The 22,500-nt window shown below is 46.8% G+C and overlaps 1 protein-coding gene across 1 annotated transcript in view; it reads right to left on the minus strand.

Annotated features, from left to right (window-relative positions):
- LOC306915076 (RNA binding protein fox-1 homolog 3-like) overlaps positions 1–21,287 on the minus strand; it is a gene marked incomplete at both ends in the record, with an annotated part of 61,734 nt that extends 40,447 nt beyond the window's left edge. Inside the window, 3 exons of the mRNA XM_079492321.1 lie at positions 17,629–17,772; positions 18,990–19,055; positions 21,273–21,287. Coding sequence (XP_079348447.1) covers positions 17,629–17,772; positions 18,990–19,055; positions 21,273–21,287 — 225 coding nt within the window. The remainder of the gene's footprint in view (positions 1–17,628; positions 17,773–18,989; positions 19,056–21,272) is intronic.
- Positions 21,288–22,500: the final 1,213 nt, after the last annotated feature.

Raw genomic sequence — 22,500 nt, forward strand, 5'->3', positions numbered from 1 at the left:
GTAAAAGGACATACAATGAGTGCTGGCATTTTCTTCACCTCTACTTATATCTTCGAGCCTTGTACCTATAAGGATTTTGTTTGAACCTGTAGTGCTGCGGGTTGTCTGCTACGGCAGTACTATTCTCTCAGCTTGTAGATCTCCCATTTTCACTACTTTCGTGCAACATTCTTGTACTATATGATGAGGTAGGGCGTTAATTTACGGCGGAGAAAAACAGTTGACAGCGACGGCATGCCGCTCTGCGCGTGAGCCGAGGAACACGACTCGGTATTTTTGTCACGGCTTTACGGAGCCTTTACAGAGCCTCGTCGTGCAATCGGTAAACGGCCCCAAGGCATACCAGGGGTCTAATTATGCCTAAAAGAAAACACAGCATGCAGTGATGTATCCTTACATTCTGTCACACGCCTCTCACCCTCATATAGCCCTCATAAGATCCATGTGAGCACGGGCTGATCTGAACGAACCTGCCTGCCCGTCTGTCTGTCTGCCACTATACCTTAACCCATTCTGACCTGAGATCAGATTCTAAAAATGTCTTCTACATCCTGACCGTTTTCTGAAAAAGCTGTTTCTATGTCAGTCGTTCTTCGATTTTTCAAAAATAGCAGACCTACAAGCTCGTAGCGCGCCACTCGGTGGCGTGCTATGAGCTTGTAGATCTGCTATTTTTCAATAGCTAAAGCATAACATAAAGCTAACACCAAAAGGGGTTCCCACCCAAAATGGGTTAAAACAACACCGTACGGGTCTTCTTGTAAATGCACTTTATGAGAAGCAATGAAAATGCCGAGGTGTTGACGCAGCACTGAACTTCTGCCGGGTAAAACAGACAGTGTCCGAGTTTCCGCGAGAAGATGCTTTGTGCATCATAAGCGGAGAGGGGTAGAAACAACAAAAGTGGGGGATAACAATGAGCCCAAAACTGGTACTGCAGTGACACACAACCACCTAGCGGCCAGCTAACATCATTGAGCACTATCCGATTGACTGGTGGTTGGTTAATATTGGCTTGTAAACGAACAATGTTGCCTTTTATTGTTACAATTTACAATTTTACAATTTACAATTTAGGCATTTAGCAGACGCTCTTAATCCAGAGCGACTTACATTAAGCAAGAACAAAAAAGCATGGGAATACATCACATAAAAACGCATTTATCATGAAACATGCGTACCGTAAGCTAAGAACGTAACAGTGGAATATCTATATAATGAAACTATACATATAAACTATATACTATACTATGCTATACATATGTACTATGATGTGCTATGACTACATACAATGCAATTATAGTGCTGTCTACATAACATGCTATAAGTCTGTATCAAATGATATCTAAGTCTACAGAAATGCTATCTAAGTGCTATGGGCCATGATGGAGTCTGAAAAGTGGGTTTTCAGACTACGGCGGAAGATTGGGAGTGATGCTGCAGTTCTGACTGCAACGGGAAGTGCATTCCACAGTTTTGGAGCCAGAAGGGAGAAGAGTTTGGGACGTGTTGAGCGTTGTCCCGGCGTTTTTAGTGAGGGTACTTCCAGCTTCCCTGCGTTGGCTGATCTGAGTGCGCGGGAGGGTTTGTAGGGTTCAATCATACTTGCAAGATATGGGGGAGCCATACCTTTGGTTGCTTTGAATGCCAGCATCAGAGTTTTGTATTCTGTGCGGGCAGCGACCAGGAGCCAGTGGAGGGAGCGGAGCAGGGGGGAGACATGTGAGAATTTTGGCTGGTTGAAGACCAAGCGAGCTGCGGCATTTTGGATCAGTTGGAGAGGCTTAAGTGCACATGCCGGTAGGCCAGTAAGGAGGGAGTTACAATAGTCGAGTTTTGACAAGACTGTTGTCTGGATTAGGAGCTGGGCTGATTCCTGGGTGAGGAACGGTCTAATACGGTCTAATTGTTAACTAAGTTCTGACAGTGGAATGGGTGAGCGAGAGCCACGTCCTCAATATCATTTATCCTCCTCCCGGGGTCCCTATTTTGGGCATTATTGGCGAAAATGTGAAAAATAAAAATAAAATAATAATCTAAAATGGCATGGCACCAATCCCACAACACGTTGCATCGCGGTGCATTGTGTGCTTGGGAATGGATTTAGGACCCAAACGCAGAGTTACTCAGATGCGTTGAAACAAGGTTTTAAAACAACTTCAAGACAAGACAACATAAAACAGTTCAATGGCAAATATTCAACCCTGGTACTCACAAGCAAAGAATCAAAACATACCAGATATACAGGCAGAATAAAGTCACGAATGAACACTACACTACAAGTCACTAAATATAGAACACTAAACACGGAGATATAGAGATTACAATACGGCAAAGAACACATTCAAACATGGACACAGGCAAGCCTGGCAGACAATAAGCCTATCTCACAGAATTTCCCCGCCCCCTTAATACGCCCCCTTTCGGGGTTAGTGGTGATAGCGTGACGTCACTCCATAGACGCTACATGTTAACAGAGGTAATTTAAGAAGTCTACAACTTTTGTTTTCTCAAGGTAAGGTTTGTTCTATCTGTTCGAGCTGATTTACCATCTTGTTTGCTTCATAATAATATTGGTCTGTCACATTTTTACATTAGAAAATGTACTTAGATTCTCCAGAGAAAAAAACGTGTAAATGCTAATGTTAAATGACACCACTATTTACCGGAAGTGGGCGTGGAAAGCTGTGAGATAGGCCTATTAAGGCACGATTGGCTAAGGGACTAACAGGACACAGGTGGAAAAACGTAACTAATCACATATAAGGCAACAAGACACTTGAAGACAGGGAACAGGGACAAATGAAAACAGAAAAGACTATAAACATTACTACAAAAATAACTAACCCTAACACAAATGAACACAACAGTGAAAAACCTAAGCACACCACAGAAAAACAGGACAAATATCACTATCTACAAAACAAAACACAAGCGGAGACAGATCCCGACAGATGGTACAAGGGGCTATTTTCGCTATTCGTAGTGCGATGAAGTAAATAGGGTTTAGGTGGGTAGCGGCTGACGTTACTGCAAAACGAATGCATTTCATATTGTATAATCTTTTGGTACCTTCACTGTGGTTACTGTTGTCAGTGTGAAAGCCTAATCTAGTCTAGCCTAGTCTAAATACTACGTGGTTTATCAGTAGTTGGCGGTGGAGCTTGCACTACTCCAGGCCATAGCGGGGTCCCCACAGTGCACAACACAGCTAACTTGGTGGTGGGGCGTATGGTAATGCCCAGCCTCGTTCTCCACATTCTGTACTGGATACCCAGGCCTTGAATCCAGCACTTTATTTCAATAAATAAATAAACATGGTGCAGGCAGCGGAGCAAATGCAAGGTCACAGTCACACAACATGCACCTCTGTGTGCACCAACAGCACCCTCGACTGAAGAGAAGAGGGTTAACATCGCTGTCTGGCACGCACACACACGCACGCACGCACGCACGCACGCACGCACACACACACACACACACACACACACACACACACACACACACACACACACACACACACACACACACACACACACACACACACACACACACACACACACACACACACACACACACACACACACGCACGCACACACACACACACACGCACACACACACAAACACCACAAGCCTACCTATTCACCCTGATGGGTGACACCCTGTTGTACAGTCACACACAGCGATCTATATATGTGCATAACCTGAATATAGCCACACATTGCAATGGTTGTGTCACCCATCAGGGTGAATAGGTAGGCTTGTGTGTGTGGGTGGGTGTGTGTGTGTGTGTGTGTGTGTGTGTGTGTGTGTGTGTGTGTGTGTGTGTGTGTGTGTGTGTGTGTGTGTGTGTGTGTGTGTGTGTGTGTGTGTGTGTGTGTGTGCGCGCGTGCGTGAGTGCGCACACATGTGCGCACGCATGTGCGTGTCACTTTGGTAGCGTGGGACTTTAGGGTTGCAGACAACAGGAAGAATCAGCAGAGAGCTCATAAGCAGGGAGAGGAGCTCTCTGTCTGTCTGTCTGTCTGTCTGTCTGTCTGCCTGCCTGCCTGCCTGCCTGCCTGCCTGCCTGTCTGCCTGTCTGTCTGTGCCCGCGCGGAGACAGTCCCGATGAGAAAGCCTCCACACGGCCCACTGAACAAGTCGTTTACAGCCGCTGCGCGCGCGGCCCCTCCCTTCCCATCTATACCTCTGTTTTCTCTCCACGCTTGTTTTTTATAGCTCTCATCCTCCTCCCCATGGGTAGCCTGTGCAGGTTATACCTTTAGAGAGACAGAGAGAGACACAACGTAATGTGCCTTTGAGGGTGGGATGAAACGGCAGAGCGTTCAATACAGCGGGCGTGCCGGCAGCATCAGATCATTAAGAATAGAGGCGAATGAATGCGGCCCTCCACTCAGCCTAATGAGCAGCATGACAGCTACCTTTAATTGTTGTCCACAATAGCTGCATTATTTCATTAGGACTAATTACCCTGTCAGGCCAAGCCCAGCACTAGCGCACGCATGCACACAAACAGACACACGCACAGACAGACACACACAAACACACGCACATGCACGCAAACACACGCACAAACTCCACAAAGAAATGACAGAAAGAAATCTTCCCTGACTTTTTGTTTTTTACCAACTACACTGCAAAATTCTTAGTGTACTTCAAGTAAGCAGAGAGTGTTAAGGGTCCAATTAAAACTCAGGATGTTGCTGTGTGGCCTCCACCCCCCGCCCCCCTTTCTTGATCTATCATTCGGTTTCAGGAAAAAAAACTCCAGCTTGTCTTTTCGTACAGACAACCCCCCCCCCACACACACACACACACACACACACTCTCTCTCTCTCACTCACTCGAGTTCACTCTCTCGTTCTTTTAACTTTTTCCTCTCTCACTCTTTCTCTCTTGGCCGCTCTCTCTCGTTGTTTTGCCTTTACTTCTTCCCCTCTCTCTCTCTCTCTCTCTCTCTCTCTCTCTCTCTCTCTCTCTCTCTCTCTCTCTCTCTCTCTCCCTCCCCCTCTCTCTCCCTCCCTCCCTCCGTACCCATATAGTAGCACTGGGGCTGAGACAGCTGCATGTAGCAGAGGATACAGTCGTCTCCATTAGTCCAAATTAGAGCTTGTTTTCCAGCGGAGGAGAAAGAGGTGTAAATCAGCGTCTACACCCCCCCCCGTACCCCCCCCCACCCCCCCACCACAACACAGCAGCTTAACATGGCAGCGGCTGCACGGCACTCTGAGGGCAGCAGCGCTGAAGGGCTGCTCTGCACAAACACCGAGCGGAAACGCTGGCTGTTCAGATTTACCTCTAATAGGCCTGGAGAGCTTGCATTCGTGTGTGTGTGTGTGTGTGTGTGTGTGTGTGTGTGTGTGTGTGTGTGTGTGTGTGTGTGTGTGTGTGTGTGTGTGTGTGTGTGTGTGTGTGTGTGTGTGCGTGCGTCTCTGTGTGTTTAATGGTAGAAAGACCTTTGACATCCATCGCTCCCGTTCCCCTCTATCCTAAACAAACAGACCCTAATCACCTTAATAAACACACTCACACCGGTAGCAAGGGGCGACGAAGGCAATGGAAACTAAGAGGCTTTGCTAACGGCCCCGCCGCTCGCCGGAAAATGGCTCCATTTTCAGCGCCGATATTTTGATGTAAATTACCTGGTTTTGGATTATAATTACAACTTGCCTCCTCAGAGGCGAAGCGCACGGGAGCAGGCTGTTGTGAGTACAATGGAGCCGTGTGGAATAATTGGGTGGGAGAATGAGAGTGTAGCCACGAAACACGAGACATTAAAATAAGAATTCCCCTTGCTTGGAATGCCGGGTACCTGGAAAGCTGGAAGCTTCTAGAAACAGGTGATTAGACAGGAGCAGGTATCATTAAAACTCCATTAGCACAAAACCCAACCCCCGGCGTTCACCACAAAAATGTACGTGCTCGCGCACACGCACACTCTCTGCTGAGGTAGGTCATACTGTAAGTATTAGTGCATGCATGCGTACGTGCGTGCATGTGCACGTGTCGCGTGTGTGGCACGCACAGGTCTGAGCGTGCGAGTGAGTGCATGTGTATGTGTGTCTAATGACTCATTTAGGACCCCTACCTCTGGGAGTGTGACAGTAAGGACCCTCTTGCGGCTGCCTCACTAAGTGCCTGCTTATTAATTAAACATAGCTGGGGCTCAGGGGACGGCAGCAGTACTGCATATCAGGTTGTCAGTTTCACTCTGTGAGGGGCTAAATGAACAGGGCCCTTAAACCACTATAGCCCAGCTGGATCCAGTGGCACACCTTTTGGTTCCGTGCATCAGAAATAATTACATGGAATTTATGAACGGGGGCTAAACCCACAGATACTGACATGCGGTCAGACCGGCATTTGCTTCCCTGTTGCTTGAGAAGGAGCGCTATCGTGTGCTTACTGTAAACTAAGCAAATTAGCATTAAGGGCTGTGGCTAAGGGACTACCTGCAGTGCATGCTGGGAATTGTGGTCCCAGCCCCTTTCTCGCAAAGTGATATTGGAGGTGCGATCGTAGATTAGAGATTTCAGCCACGTCTTGAGAATGAGAGAATTGAATCAGTGAACTGGTGCTGTGAATGCCAATTATCATTCTACCATTAAACCCCTCTTCCCCAGCTTAGTAATTTCCCTCCAAATGTGTTTTTCTAATTATGAATTAAACTCAAATAAGGTTGGGTAATGAACCCTCAGTTTTATTCCTTTCCCAAGGCCTTAGTTTTCCTTTTTTATGAATCTGTGTTGCAGCAACGAACCACACACAACACGAGGGCATTGTGATTCTGGACTTGGGGAGTGGATTCAGGGAGTATTACTGGGGATCATTGCGCAATTCAGAGAGAAAGACCTATTGAACTTCCCTTATATGGCTTTGTTTAATGCTGTGGTATTGCTTTTCTATTACGGCTTTTGCTGAAATGACACAAGATTCCATTTGCTGTAATGCCTTCGCCTATTGCCTTTGTTTGCATTGTGGTGGTAGTCTAGCGGAACCATAATGGCAGATTGAGCCGGTTGCTCAAAGGCCCATTTAAAGTGAATGGAGGAGAGAGTATCGCGGCAGCCTATTGTGGCGAAGGCTAAGCCAAGATGGAATCTGGACTGCAGTGCCACTGCTCTGCCCGCTGCCATTACTCGTCAAGGCCAGGCGATTAGCAGTGAAGAGGAGTTGCATTTATATGTGTGTGTGCGTGCGTGCGTGCGTGCGTGCGTGCGTGCGTGCGTGCGTGTAGTACGTGCGTGTAGTACGTGCGTGTGGCGTGCGCACGCTCCTCTCCCAGGAGAAAAGCACCAAGTTGGACAAACTGCTAAACTGCTCCATTGAAGTGACACACAAACTCACATCACGAGTCACGAGTCCAGAAGTCAGCATTAGTTTCCAAACTTTGCCTTGGAAGCGCCGGGCAAACTTTTCTGGTGTTGCAGCTCTCCTGGGGCAGAGCGATTTGGGCCTTTCGTCTTTTGTGACCCCACTGTTAACAGGGTTGGACGCCCCCTGAGCATCGTTGATTGTAGTGAGTGCTACCAGATTGTCTGTCTCTTCTAATACGTTTCTCTTCTGTTCTCTGCCTTTCTCGCTGCTTTCTTTCTCCTGTCCCCCCACTCCTTTACTATACTGGTTGTCACTGGTTAATTGTGGTGTAGCGCTGGCTGCCTTGGAGACCTTCCTAAGTGACTGGGGATTGTTGGAAGGGAGTTAAGACTCGCAGTCCTCCACAGACACATGCACTCACTCTCTTGAGTTCTCTCTCTCTCTCTCTCTCTCAAGCGAGTGAGTGAACAAACGTGCGCACGGACGCACGGACGCACGAGTGCACGCACACACACACACACACACACACACAAACCACTCCTAACCGGAGCTGTCACCCTACACACACCTAATGAGGATAAACTCCCTTTTAACCGTGCTGAGGAATCCCATTAATTGTGTCTCCACTGACGGGACCCTTCCATCCCCCATGCGCTGCCCGCATCAAGGGCTCCGTGGCTGGGGAGAGGCAAAGGGACAGACTCCCTTTCTCTGGAACAAAGAGCCAGAGGGAACAGATGTTCCACTCCATTTGAGCAGGGGGATAAATCTCCAGCCTCCTATTATATTAAATGTTAGCGCCAGGGTTTACGCCGGTGAATTGTGTGTGTGTGTGTGTGTGTGTGTGTGTGTGTGTGTGTGTGTGTGTGTGTGTGTGTGTGTGTGTGTGTGTGTGTGTGTGTGTGTGAGAGAGTACAAGTGTGTGTGCACTCTAACATCAGTAAACACTCCAGCTACACCCTTGCTGTATCTTAACAAGCTCGACCGACCAACACACACACACACACACACACACACACACACACACACACACACACACACACACGCACACACACACAGAGGACTTGATTTCCATGATGTGTGCATCCAGAGGCATCTGGGAATAGGGCTTTCACTACCCTGCTATGAGTTCTTGTTGTCCCATCGTACCACATTCTCTCTGTCTGTCGGTCTCTCTCTCCGTCATCATCATCTTACATTCATTCTCTCTCTCTCTCTCTCTCTCTCTCTCTCTCTCTCTCTCTCTCTCTCTCTCTCTCTCTCTCCTGGCAATCAAACATGCAGAATCAGGCTAAGTTGTGTGTGTTGTTGTATATAGACCAGCAGAAAAGCCGCTGCGCTGGTGTTTTAAATGTGTCACCGGATTTCATAAGCACGGCACAGCAGTTCCATGTTGACGCTATCTAAACTTTCCAATTGGTACAGGGAGGGAGAGCAGACATTTAGGGCGCTGAGGAAAGAAACGCTGCTGCAGTGTGATTATTTGGATAGCGAATCTAATAGTAGGGGAGCCTATCAATCAAATTTTGATGCCCGTGATTTTGGAATGTTAATTTTTGGAGACAGGTATATCTTGATTCTTGGGGTTACCAGAATGCCAAAAAAACATGTCTCCAATTTTTTATGTCAGGTTTAGCATGTTTAATTAGCATAATTAGCTAATAAATTGTCAAAAACGGAAATGGCAATAACTTTGCTTCTAGGTAACTTATAAAGGTGATCTAAGAGTCTGAGTCCATGTTTGTGATGTCCAGATATTCATCTGTTACCATTGTGAAGTCATACAACCTTTCCTAATTAGCATAATTGCCATACATTATGCAAAAACGAGGTGAACATCAGCAAATTGCTGCATGTTTTACTTTTAGTCAACTTTGAAAGCTTCTCACAGACTTCAAGTGTATGTTTACAACTCCAGGAATAATTATCATCCTATGAATAAATCATGCAACCTTTTGTCTATGTAATAATTATGTAATAATCACACCAAAACCAGAAATAGCTGTATTTCTTTGCTTTAAGTTAATTAATACGCATGATCTTACAGACAGTGTAAGTCTGTTTGCATGTCTAGAAAATATTAGAAGCGACCTCGCACTAAAGGGCTGGGCGAGTGCTGGTGCTTTGGAATGGGGGGTCAGATCAACATATCTGCCTGGGTCATGACAGACTGCTGGGCGAGTGCTGGTGCTTTGGCATGGGGGGTCAGATCAACATATGGAATGTATTCTGAACTGGCCATATATGGAGCGTGTCTTGAGTGTACAGGGTTTGATGAGGTCAGATCAACATATGGAATGTCAGAACAGGTCAGCTCCATATAGAGATCTAATTTAATTTTCGGGCCTGTTGAGAACTAATAACTTTGGGGCAGGCCCGTCCATAATTTCCTAAAGGCGACCTGCAGTCGCAAGAAAGAACAATATGGGAAATGGTCACAGAATTATCAGATTGTTTATTCTAATATTTACAGAAAGTTTTGAAAATTTAAGGGTCTCCATCTTCGTCGTCATCGTCAATCCCCAACAGATGTGCCTTGCTTACCACACACCTCTAATCATCTGCCCCACACATGCACATCTCAGAGCAGTTCAAATTTTAGATCGACAAGAACAATGTGATATGCACTGTGATTTCTTGCAGACACATTTGATCAGTTGGGTAATGGTGGCTGGCCCGTGGGTATCCCGTGTTGTGACTGGCACCAGTTGAGCTCCCTCAGCCTCCCATCCATATTCAGTTGCTGGTGGCATCTGTGGGTTAGGTACGTGCTGCGTCAGAACTGAGCCTTTTTGTAGCTCATAGTATATACAGTAGCAACTGCAGATACCACCTCCACAGGACACCTGTTTAGACCTGGCCAACAGGTTAAATTCCCTGGAGCTGTCTGATCAGCTCCAGAGACGGCATGGAACCCTGGTAAGGCTGAAGTCCTCGTTTTACCCAGTGCCTGCACTACTGGCTCCAGCGATGATACGTTTTTTGTTCCCCACACCGGTGATGAAATAGATGTCCTTGCACAGCTGATGGTACCGTCGTATTGTAAGAACAAAGACATCAGTGTCAGGGGACTCAATGTAGAGCTGTGTTGCCCCTCTTCGGACAGCATCCAGGCTGTGCAGGATTATCCTTGTGTCAGCCTCTTCCTGTACGCTGTGGAGATGTTTTACATCGATAGAGTTTGAGTGGACAGCCTGCCTTGACGTGATTATAAAAACATTGGGTTTCACCTGGAAGTGTTGGAGGGCTTTCTTAGCAAGATAAGACAGTCAGCTCATCTTTGGTGCTGATACCTGACAAGAACTGTTTTTCTGACACTTCCCTATCGGTGTGTTGTCTTCCACATGATAAGTGGTAGGGGCCAGGGGCTTTCCACCCTGGCGTCGGTCAAATACTACTACTATGGATCTCACTATGTTCTTTGGTCTTCCTGTCCAGTGTGGCTATGGAGTGGTCAGCTTACTGGGAACATGTCTTGATCCATGGTGGCTTTCCCATTGCCTGTACCAATGCCATTCCATCTATGACAGTTACACTCTTAGCTGGAAGGGTACAACTGTCAAAAAAGATTGAAGCATTTGTTTGCCAGCTGTACGAGCCCGGTACAAATCCTGTGGATGTTGATGAGCTCAGGTGGAGGTTATTCACAAAGAAACAATTAGAAGCCGAGAAGCTGCCACCTACACAAGCAGCATTAAATCAAGCCATTACCCATGCATATTATCAGGCAATGGTATGGGATCAGGACCACGTACCTAACCCACAGATGCCACCAGAAACTAAAAATGGATGGGAGGCTGAGGGAGATCAACTGGTGCCAGTCACAACACGGGATACCCACGGCCCAGCCACCATTACCCAACTGATAAAATGTGTCTGCAAGAAATCACAGTGCATATCACATTGTTCTTGTCGATCTCAAAATTTGAACTGCTCTGAGATGTGCATGTGTAGGGCCGATGATTAGAGGTGTGTGGTAATGTAAACAAGGCACATCTGTTGGGGATTGACGATGACGAAGACCCTTCAATTAAATGTGTTTTCAAAACTTTCTGTAAATATTAGAATAAAAATCATGTGATAATTCTGTGACCATTTCTCATATTGTTCTTTATTTTATGAGGGATATATATATATATATATATATATATATATATATAAAGCTAATAATGGAAAGGTTGCATATCCTAGTTATGGAAAGAGAATATTTTCTAGACAAACAGACTTACTGTCTGTAAGATCACATTTATTAATTAACTTAAAGCAACGAAATATAGCTATTTCTGGTTTTGGTGTGATTATTACATAATTATTACATAGACAAAAGGTTGCATGATTTATTCATAGGATGATAATTATTCCTGGAGTTGTAAACATACACATGGAGTCTGTGAGAAGCTTTCAAAGTTGACTAAAAGTAAATTTTAGTCAAATTTGCTGATGTTCACCTCGTTTTTGCATAATTTATGGGAATTATGCTAATTAGGAAAGCTTGTATGACTTCACAATGGTAACAGATGCATTTCTGGACATCACAAACATGGACTCAGACTCTTAGATCACCTTTATAAGTTACCTAGAAGCAAAGTTATTGCCATTTCCGTTTTTGACAATTTATTAGCTAATTATGCTAATTAAACATGCTAAACCTGACATAAAAAATTGGAGACATGTTTTTTTGGCATTCTGGTAACCCCAAGAATCAAGATATAGCTGTCTCCAAAAATTAACATTCCAAAATCACGGAAAGTGATAGGCTCCCCTACTATAAAACAAATGGGGTTTCTGCAGTCGCACGCAAGGACTGGCAATACAAGATTTAGAGTGAGTACACAGTACAGGGGTGCACAAAAGATCTACCAGTAGATCACAGACTGTTCAGGTAGACACACATGGCCACATGACCCTAATATACAATTAAAAAAGGCATCTGGTCACTTGAATTAAGGTGACTTGATTGACATCAAAAAGTGCCTGTCAGCTCAAACCCACAATGCAATACTTTGTTTTCAAGAGTGTTGCGCACAAACATCAGTAGCCTAAATAAAAACAATTAAATTCCCCCCCCCCCCCTTTTTCCCATTCCAAGAGTGTATTTCTTATTATGTAATGCCAGCTCCGCTATTACGGCTTTGTAAGCCGTAATAACTCAGATAAAAAACTATTTTCAGCAATAGGATAATATTTTTTGGGGTGGGTAGATCTTGTCATTTTGAAAGTAGCTCTCAGGTCAAATAAGTGTGGGCACCCCTGCAGTAGATACTCCCGGTCAAAATAATATTACTCAACTACAACTGAAAGTTGTTTTGTCAAATGTAGTACTTTTGAGTCAACAGCTTCACTGCATAACCCACTAAATATGCCTTTTATTTAATTGTCTTTCCTTGTGTAACACGCTAAACCCGCTATTTGTTTTATGTGTTTAATTCGCCGTTCTTTAATGACTTTTATGAAAATTCGGCTTTGTCGTTGACATCGTGACGATGATGACGTAACATATAACTGGCTTGCAAGGGCTTCTGGGAAACTGAGTCCAATGCAAAGTGAACGAGGGAACAAGGGGCAATCCTGGCTGGCTTATAGGGTCTTTGTTGTTGATCGGATCGCGGAAGTGGGTTATGTCTCGACTCGCTCAGAAACGATGGGACTATTTTCAGCCGGATTTTCACCATAAGGAGGTAGAATTATGGCGCTTTGACGCTTCAAAGGTAACTGTAAACATCGGCAGTGACCGTAACATCTTATAATCCGGCAATAAAGCTGTTAAAGTACTGAAGTAGCCTTCTTGCTTTTAAAAATATTTAAAGCTGCACTATGCAGCCTTCATCTTCTGCCCCAGACTTGAACCCGGTTACAAAGTGCTGATTTGTTTTACCATTGAGCTAATAGAGCCTGTCTGCTCGCTCAGGGGATACATCTGTGTCAGATCCTGTGTCTAGGTCAGTGGTTCCCACACCTTTTCATGTAAAATACCCCCAAATTGACAATATATTCCAGGGACCCCCATAAGAGAAGAATTTTACGGCTCTAGCAGTGCTTCTCAACCCGTTTAAATTCAAAGAACCCCCAGTTTGACATGCATTAGGCTACGGCCCCCCATTTAATGGCATTTCTATCTCTGGGACCCCCAATTTATATTGTAAAATCAATGTTAATTTAACTCTGAGAGTGTGTAAATGGAACCAAATGGACCCGTTAGGGTCCATTTGGTTCCATTTGTACACTCTCTGAGTTACAGACCCATAAGGGTCCATTTGGTTCCAAACTATCATTTAGTGGGGGACCCCCTGGAACTCCCTCAAGGACCCCTAGGGGTGCCCGGACCTATCATTTAGTGGGGGACCCCCTGGAACTCCCTCAAGGACCCCTAGGGGTGCCCGGACCTATCATTTAGTGGGGGACCCCCTGGAACTCCCTCAAGGACCCCTAGGGGTGCCCGGACCCCACTTTGGGAACCACTGTTCTAGGTGATAAATGTCTAAATGTCTCAATAGAAGTACAAGGAGAGAAAATACAACCACCCCGATTGTATTATTAAGTTATATTGAATTAACTTACTTACAACAATACATTTTATTCATTAGAACAAAGTTATATATAGTGCCACTTTAAGTATTCAGTAGTAAGTATTTCCCCCCAAATTCAAAGATTTTCCAGAAATCTTCAACAAGTATGAATGAAAATAACAGATCTACACGTTTCCAAGATGAGGCGGGCTGTGCTGTGAGCTTTTAGGTCAGCTATTTTCACTATATCTATCTATAAATGCACCACATCTCTGTCTGTCTGTACGTATACGTGTGTACGTCTGTAATGCACGTAACTCTAGAAGTCTGTCGGACCCACGGTTGTCCAGAACCGCCTCAAAAGGCCCCTGCCCAGGCTCCATATATGGAGCTGGCCTGTTCACAACACTCCATATTTGGGCATGCCTGACACAGAACTCCATATATAGGAATAAAGGGACACAGAGAGACGGATACAGAAATCTCCATATATGGGCATAAAAGGGACACAGACAGATGGGTGGAACGGGTACTCTGACACGGGTACAGCGGGTGGGGAATGGATCCAACTTCCATCGTTACCGACTCAGGGCTCTACAGCCGGACACCGGTCTAGAATTAAAATGCACCAAGTCTCTGTGTGTGTACGTATGTCTGTAATCCACGTAACTCGAGAACCGTTCGCCCTGCCGACTTAAAATTCGACACGCGCATTCCACCCCACCACAGGGAGTGCTGTGCCCAGTGTCGAGTCGGTCGGATACACCGTTGTCCAGAACCAGCACAAATGCCTCTGCCCGGGCTCTGGACCTGATCACCCCTATATCTGTATATGGAGCTGGCCTGTTCTGACATCATTCTGACATCTGCATAGACTCCATATTTGGGCATGCATGCCTGACAAAGAACTCCATTTATGGGCATAAAATGGAAACAGATATAACTAGAAATGCACTCTGTCCAGCTCTGTCGAGCTCACACATGAATGGCCTACTTGTGCGTGAGCAGTACGTTGACTCTTGTCAACTTACTGTCCCTCCCTCTATAAAATATAACAAATAAAGATGAAACTATAGGAAATTATTTATATCTGAATGTATCTATGTATCTGATGTTTTATATTGTATGCACCAAATACACACACACACACACGCACGCACGCACGCACGCACGCACGCACGCACGCACGCACGCACGCACGCACGCACGCACGCACGCACGCACGCACGCACGCACGCACGCACGCACGCACGCACGCACGCACGCACACACACACACACACACACACACACACACACACACACACACACACACACACACACACACACACACACACACACACACACACACACACACACACCCGTTATATTCAGAACTATAGGGGCAGTGCAAGCAACCATCTGCAGTCACATGTCCGAACTGTCATCTCATGGAAGTAAGCTGTCCAAACTCTGTTTACTTTTATTTAACTCAAATGTGACTCCTTAGCAACTAATAAAGATTCTTGCTGAGTAATATACAACGCATCCTGAGGTCTTCTTCTTTTCAACGATTCTACAAGTGGCGAGCTTAGCCAGATAACACCTGCAGAGAGGGAATTGACGCATCACATCGGCTGTGCCAATTTGCCATGGGCCAGCGCGTCGCGGAAGCGGCCGTTTGAACGACGGGTAGAACTGCAAGACTTTGCGTCAGCTAAAGATTTCATCAGAAAGCATCAGTTGAAGCTTGAAGAAACCCCTGTGTCCAGGCCGTGCCGTTCCAGACGCGTGTGCTCCGGCTGCTGCTGAGGCGGGTTCTGTCGTTGGAGTGATCGACCGACGATCAACCTTTACGCACGCTGCACAAAGGAGGTCTGTTTTGCTATGTGCCTTTCCCATTCTGTGATTCTTGCTGAGTAATATACAACGCAGGTCTCCTTCTTTTCAACGATTCTACAAAACCCAGAAACAAACATTTAAAATAAAACGTACACCAATCGAAAACAAATTTCCTTTCCAACTGTTAATTAGGTGTTCTTACACCTAATTAACTTAACACAAATTACGATGTGTTGCAAAGAAGTATAACAATCCTATTGTCCAGTCAAAACCAATTCACAATCCCTGATTGGCCAAGGGTGTCACCGACGTACGCAGCCGAAGACAGTATACTTGCGCAGCCTGTGAACCGGCCCCATAAACCCCAAGTAATAATGGTTCATTTCCGGGGCGGGCACTATAGTCTCTATTCTCTATTCTGTAATGTCTATAAACAGAGTTTTTGAATTTCAATGATGTCACAACGCAGAGTTTTTGAATTTCAATGATGTCACAACGCGGAAGCAGCACGCGTTGCCAAGCGACAGATTAGTGTCCACCTGGTAAATATAATATGAGTGTATTCATGCTGGATTCATAGAAACCACCGAAACATCTCGAGTGTTGAGTTGTGTGTTGAGTAACAGCTCTCAAGTAAATGTTGGTCCTTGCTGTCCCACACCGTCTGCAGCTCTCTGCCATACGGTATGCTGAGGTATTTTGCGCATACCAACAGAGGGCGTTTTGGAGACGTGCCTCCACAAACAGCCCAGCCCTCCCAGGACCAGTTAAGGGACGGGCGCGGCAGATGAAACATTAATAAGACCCCTCTAATTTGGGTTGGGGGCCACCGAGAGGTAACGGTGTTAATTATTTATGGCTTTCTATATAAAAAGGTGCGAGTGGAGCATCCATCTTTAATGGGTACAGGACGGCCCCGAGTGCCACATGATGTAACGCAAGATCAAAGAGACTTGGTGATTAAACAAACACTTAATGGACTGTGTGTGTGTGTGCGTGTGTGTGTGTGTGTGAGTGTGTGTGTGTGTGTGCGCGCATGTGCGTGTGTGAGAGAGAGAGAGAGAGAGAGAGTGTGTGTGTATGTGTGTGTGCGTGTGAGAGAGAGAGAGAGAGAGAGAGAGAGAGAGAGAGAGAGAGAGAGAACCAAGCGTGTATGACTGTAATATGACCATGGCAGTGCCAGAAACTGTATACAATACATTAGTTCCATTGATCCAGCTGCCACAATAGATTTATTGAAATAAACATGCTCCGAAAATGCATGCGGCCCACCCATCTGGCAACTGGCCACTTAACGTGTTAAGTGGTCCGCGAACGCTTTCCAGATTTTCAAGTGGGCCCTGATCCAGGAAAGGTCATGTCATGTCGACATCACAATGACATTGAATGAACCAGATGCATTGCTTACGCAGACTCTGGGCCCCATTTTCGTCCATGCTAAACCTCCTATCCCTAAACTACTTGGCCTTTATTTTACTATTTTGAAGATATTTTTTGAATAGTTCAACTAGCCGATCTACATCGACACGTTGTGAGCTTGTAGATTGGCTATTTTAACCGTATTCAAAAATGTTTGTCAAAATAGTAAAAAAAAAAGGCAAAGTAGTTTAGGGATAAGGGGCTTAGCATGGATGAATAGCTAAAATACAGCCATGTGAAATCGTTCCACTGCGTCGGTGACACGTGGTCTGTTGCGAGGCGTTCTTCTACATAGCTGCGAGCTACGTGTTATTTTGACCGATTATGAGGAATCAGCGTGTGCGTGCACTCCGTTATGTCACGTGATGTCACATCATGATGCCTGATTTACGTCTGCTTGTGCGGCCGTGTCAGGAGACCTCAAACCGCAGATCTACAAGCTCACGACACATCACACCGCGACGCGTTGTATAGACTTGTAGATCGTCTCTTTCGGTTTCCGCGGCACGTCGCACGACGAGGTATATAAACCTATATGCCCGCGGTGCGGCCTTTCTTCTTACCCCAAACATTTGCCTGAGGTCCGGGTCTCGGAAGCGGAAGGGGATGTTGGAGACGTGTAACCTCTTGGGCTGCTGCTTCTCCGACGAGTCGCTGGGCTGCAGGTGCAGCTGTTGGGTGACTTCTGTCTGTGCCACGTCCTCTGCCTGCCGGAGAGAAACACATCAGTTATACAGAAGCTGCACTGCATCCACGCAGAGAGTCAGTGGCGTGCACAGATAGACACTAGGGGGTGCTAGAGCACCCCCTGCCCTTTTGGCAATGTGCCCTTTTGGAAAAAAAAAAGAAAAAAAAACTTTTTTTTTTCTTTCTTTTTTTAGATTTTTCAAAAATAGCAGACCTACAAGTTCATAGCGCGCCACTCGGTGGCGCGCTATGAGCTTGTAGATCTGCTATTTTTCAATAGCTAAAGCATAACATAATGCTAACACCAAAAGGGGTTCCCGCCCAAAATAGATTAAGGCAACCGGCCGGTTCCACGCGCTGCACAAGGTGCCCTTTTTTAACTTGAGCACCTGCCCCTCTAAATGTCTGTGCACGCCACTGGAAGTAACAATAACAAGGAAAAAAAAGTGTCTAGGTTAGACATGAGCGTGTTCAGTTTGAGCTCTTCTCTCTCTCTCTCTCTCTGCGATGGAAACTTTGAGGGAGAGAACAAGACACATGCAGAGGCTGGACAACAGAGAGAGTGATTGACAGAACAAGGAAATAAAATATTCATAAAGTACACGGTGGGGAAAATAAGTGGAACAAGGATGGGGAAGGGAGGGCAGGGCGTAGTGCTGGATCAAAAAGGGAGCTGTTCCAAAACTCTGTATCTTTCCCTCCGTGTAGCTAAGTGTATGGGTCAGGGATTTTTTTGGTACGTATAAGTGGAGAGATTCCCCTCTCCTGCTCCTGCAGCACCGCTATGCGTGCCCCGGGAGATTAAGGAATCTGTCCGAGACGGAGCCCGAGACATATTTAACAACCTACGACACGTCTAGACCAAAGCATACATTATAGCAGGGCCTTGGGAGAGGCAGAGAGTGGGAGTGAATTTAGAAAGAGACAGAGAGAGAGAGAGAGAGAGAGGGAGGATGCGGCGGAGGGCCAGAGCGGGACGTGCGTGTGAGAGACAGCGATGGATAGGTGGAGAGACAGAGAGGAGGACAAAGATTGAGACAGAGAGAGAGCGAGATAAGCATCCCTCCGCTCTGCACTCTCAGACCCCATGTGAACTTCTGTCCATCACGGCAGCAAAGTGTCAGTCCCCCCCCCGCCGCACCTCCGCCGCCAATCCCCCACAACCCCTTGCTGCAAACCGGGTGCCACGGTGAGTGACGGCCCCTTTGAGGTGTCACCGCGACAACCTCAATTTAACCTCCCCCGTTATCGGAGCAGCGGCGATGACGTGGATGTCGTCGCCAGGGACGATTCGCCGGCGGGCCTGTGTGAGCAGAGCAGGGCGGAGGAGAGTGCACTGGCTTATGGGAAACGGAGTTCAGGGAGAGGACATGCAGCGGCCCATGACATCTCTGAAATGTTATAGTTAACGTTTCTGTGATGCTTTGTGCAATCGGCGCTTGCACGCTATGATGGATGGGAGGGAGAGAGAGAGAGAGAGAGAGAGAGAGAGAGAGGAGAGAGAGAGAGAGAGAGAGAGAGAGAGAGAGAGAGAGAGAGAGAGAGAGAGAGGATGTGCGGCAGACAGACAGACAGACAGACAGACAGACAGACAGACAGACAGACAGACAGACAGACAGACAGACAGACAGACAGACAGACAGACAGACAGACAGACAGACAGACAGACAGAGACAAAAGAACACATCGTGCTTTGTGGAAGACAAGTGACTGTTCTAGTGATACTTCTGTCTGCATCTGTCTCAAACGCTTACACAGAAAGAATTGGAACAAAAACAAAGGCCCACCCAGAGAGAGGAGAGAGAGAGAGAGAGAGAGAGAGAGAGAGAGAGAGAGAGAGAGAGAGAGAGAGAGAGAGAGAGAGAGAGAAGGGAGGGAGGGAGGGGGGGGAGGGAGGGAGGGAGGGGGGGGCAAAGCCAAAGGAGTTCATGTACATAATGAATTAGACTAACATGAGGACGGAGGGATGGAGAGATGATGTCAGCTAAACTTGCCAGGGTTTAGTGCGATCAATGAGAGAGAAATGCTGAAGGCAGCGACATTTACACACAGAGAGAGAGAGAGAGAGAGAGAGGGGGGGGGGGGGGGGGGGGGGGGAGTTGAGACGTGGTGGGGAGAGAGATGGAGAGAGAGGAGGGGGAGAAGGAGAAAGGAGGTGGAAAGGGGAGAGGAGTGGCGGATGAAGGTAGAGGCAGGTTGAGAGACAGGAAAAAACAAAGAGAGAGAGAGAGAGAGAGAGTTCAGAGAGCCATGCAGGCTAAGTGCTGATTGAAGAGAGAACAGTAGAAAATGGAGAGACAGAGAAGTGAGGATAATGGCATTACATCACACACACACACACGTGCACGCAGGCACACACCCGCGCACGCAGGCACACGCAGGCGCACGCAGGCACACGCACGCAAGCTGAATAGGCGTGGATTCCACTGAACTGCACGGCAAATATCAGCTGTGTGTCTGTGTGTGTGTGTGGCGCACGTACGCGTGTGCATGTGTGTGTGTGTGTTTAACAGTAAAGTGGCCATATCAATCACTGGAGGATGGCAGACACTGGGACCCTGTTATGATAAAGCACACACTGAGGCACTTAGTCCCCCACCGACCTTCTGTCCACACACACACACACACACACACACACACACACACACACACACACACACACACACACACACACACACACACACACACACACACACACACACACACACACACACACACACACACACACACACACACACACACACACACACACACACACACACACACACACACACACACACACACAGGAAGACTATATACGGCCATGGGAGTTAGGTGCACTAGTTCAGATGGATGATTCCAGACAGAGGGGTAATTGTCCCTCCTGTCCCCCCCATCCTAAGCCCTGTTTGGGGGGTAAAGGTTGTTAGGACAGACCCAGGACTGACCGGAGCTCTGGCTCTCTGCTTCATTACTCATAGCGCTGGCACTGCAAACACAACACACACACACACACACACACACACACACACACACACACACACACACACACACACACACACACACACACACACACACACACACACACACACACACACACACAGTTGCATCTGGCTCGCAGGTGCACACAAGAGAGAATACTTTAGAGGTGGATGGAAGACCCCCTCTGCACCTGAATGCTGAACTCCACCCAGGGGGGGGTGGCAGTAGCCCATGGGAGGTCAAGCGGTGGCCTGGGAGCCGGAATGTTCCCGGTTCAATCCCCCGGCATCTCCCAGGCTACGTGTTCCAACTTAAGTGTCCTTGAGCAAAAAGCAGCTGATTGTGTGCACGGTGGTCTCAACCGTTGGCCGTGTGAATGTGTATATACTGTGAAAGTAGTTGGAAAGCTAAATAAATAACCATTTAACACTTCTTTTGCTGGGGAATTCTTCCAAAATAATGGCGCTAGAGTGCCAGCAGATGAGGCAGGTTTTACTCTGAAAATCCCCGCCTTCCGTTACCTCCCAAAACCGGTATAGGCATAATCTTCTGTTCTTACCTCACGCTGGTACATCTATTCTAAAGTCTCTCTAGAAGTGTTTATATTCCAAACGAGATGCTTCCTGAAGTCAGAAATGAAGACAGAACATTGCTCTTTTGGAGAGCGCCCTAGATTCTATGATATATAATAAGGAAGTGAGCGGCAGTGTGCATGCGTGAAACACAAGGAGTACGCTGAAAAAGGAAAGGCCAACCAAAATAAATAAATACATTATTTTTTATATCAATAAAAAAGAGCTAAAGATGCCTATACACGTTCACGGCACCCCGTTGTTTTGATTCTAAAGCTGTGTATACACATCCTTTCCTTAGCATAAGTATAGTGTTAACTCTCAACTTTATAGATGTGCAGCCCATAACCACTTAAACACCAGCATTGCTGATCGGCCTCTTTCAGCGAAAACTTTCCCCACAGAAAGGAGACTAGCATGGAGCCCTGAGGGACGCCGCTCAACCATATTGGGTTTAAGTGGTTTTAATCACTGTTGTTACCGTCTCAACGGGGCCTCACGTGCCCACATTAAACAAAGGAAACAGAACCACACCCCCTGGCATCAGATCCCCAATCAGGTGAGAAAACATTGCCAGGGAAAAGAGAATGAAAGAATCCTCAGGAATGGCTCAGAGAGGCAGGCGGGGGAAGGGAAGGGAACCCCCTTCCACGGGTGGACAAGCATGCGATAGATGCCGAGTGGGCTGAAAACATAATGGCATGAATTACGCTGGTGCGGGGCTTACACCAGAGCATATATCGTAGTCAAGACTGTGATTAAATGCTTCTCAAATCTAAAGGGTACCGTATTATTATTAGATATTTTCCTTCATCTCTCACCTCCCCCCCCCCCCCCCCCCCCCCTCCATTCAGGCTTTTATCTTTCCTGCCCCACAGCTAAGGAGCCCGGTCGGCGCTCGCTCCTCCTCGGAGAGCATGCCTGCGCACCGTTAGCCCTTTTAATTTGTGTTAATTGCATGTTAATTGCGCCACCAGCCAGCGTGCACCACATCTGTCTTGAACGGCACAACAGAGCCGGCCGGGGGAAGATGTGTGGAGCAGAGGTGGAGGGGGGGGGGGGGGGGGGGTAGGGTAGGAGGTGGGGGTAATTAAAAAGTAACCCGCTCTTTGTGTCAGGAAGGAAGGAAGGAAGGAAGGGAGGGAGGAAGGAAGGAAGGAAGGAAGGAAGGAAGGAAGGAAGGAAGGTTGGTTTGCCTCACAAGAGGGTCCAGAG

This window comes from Electrona antarctica, assembly GCF_951216825.1.
Source record: "Electrona antarctica genome assembly, chromosome: 22".
NCBI lineage: Eukaryota > Metazoa > Chordata > Actinopteri > Myctophiformes > Myctophidae > Electrona > Electrona antarctica.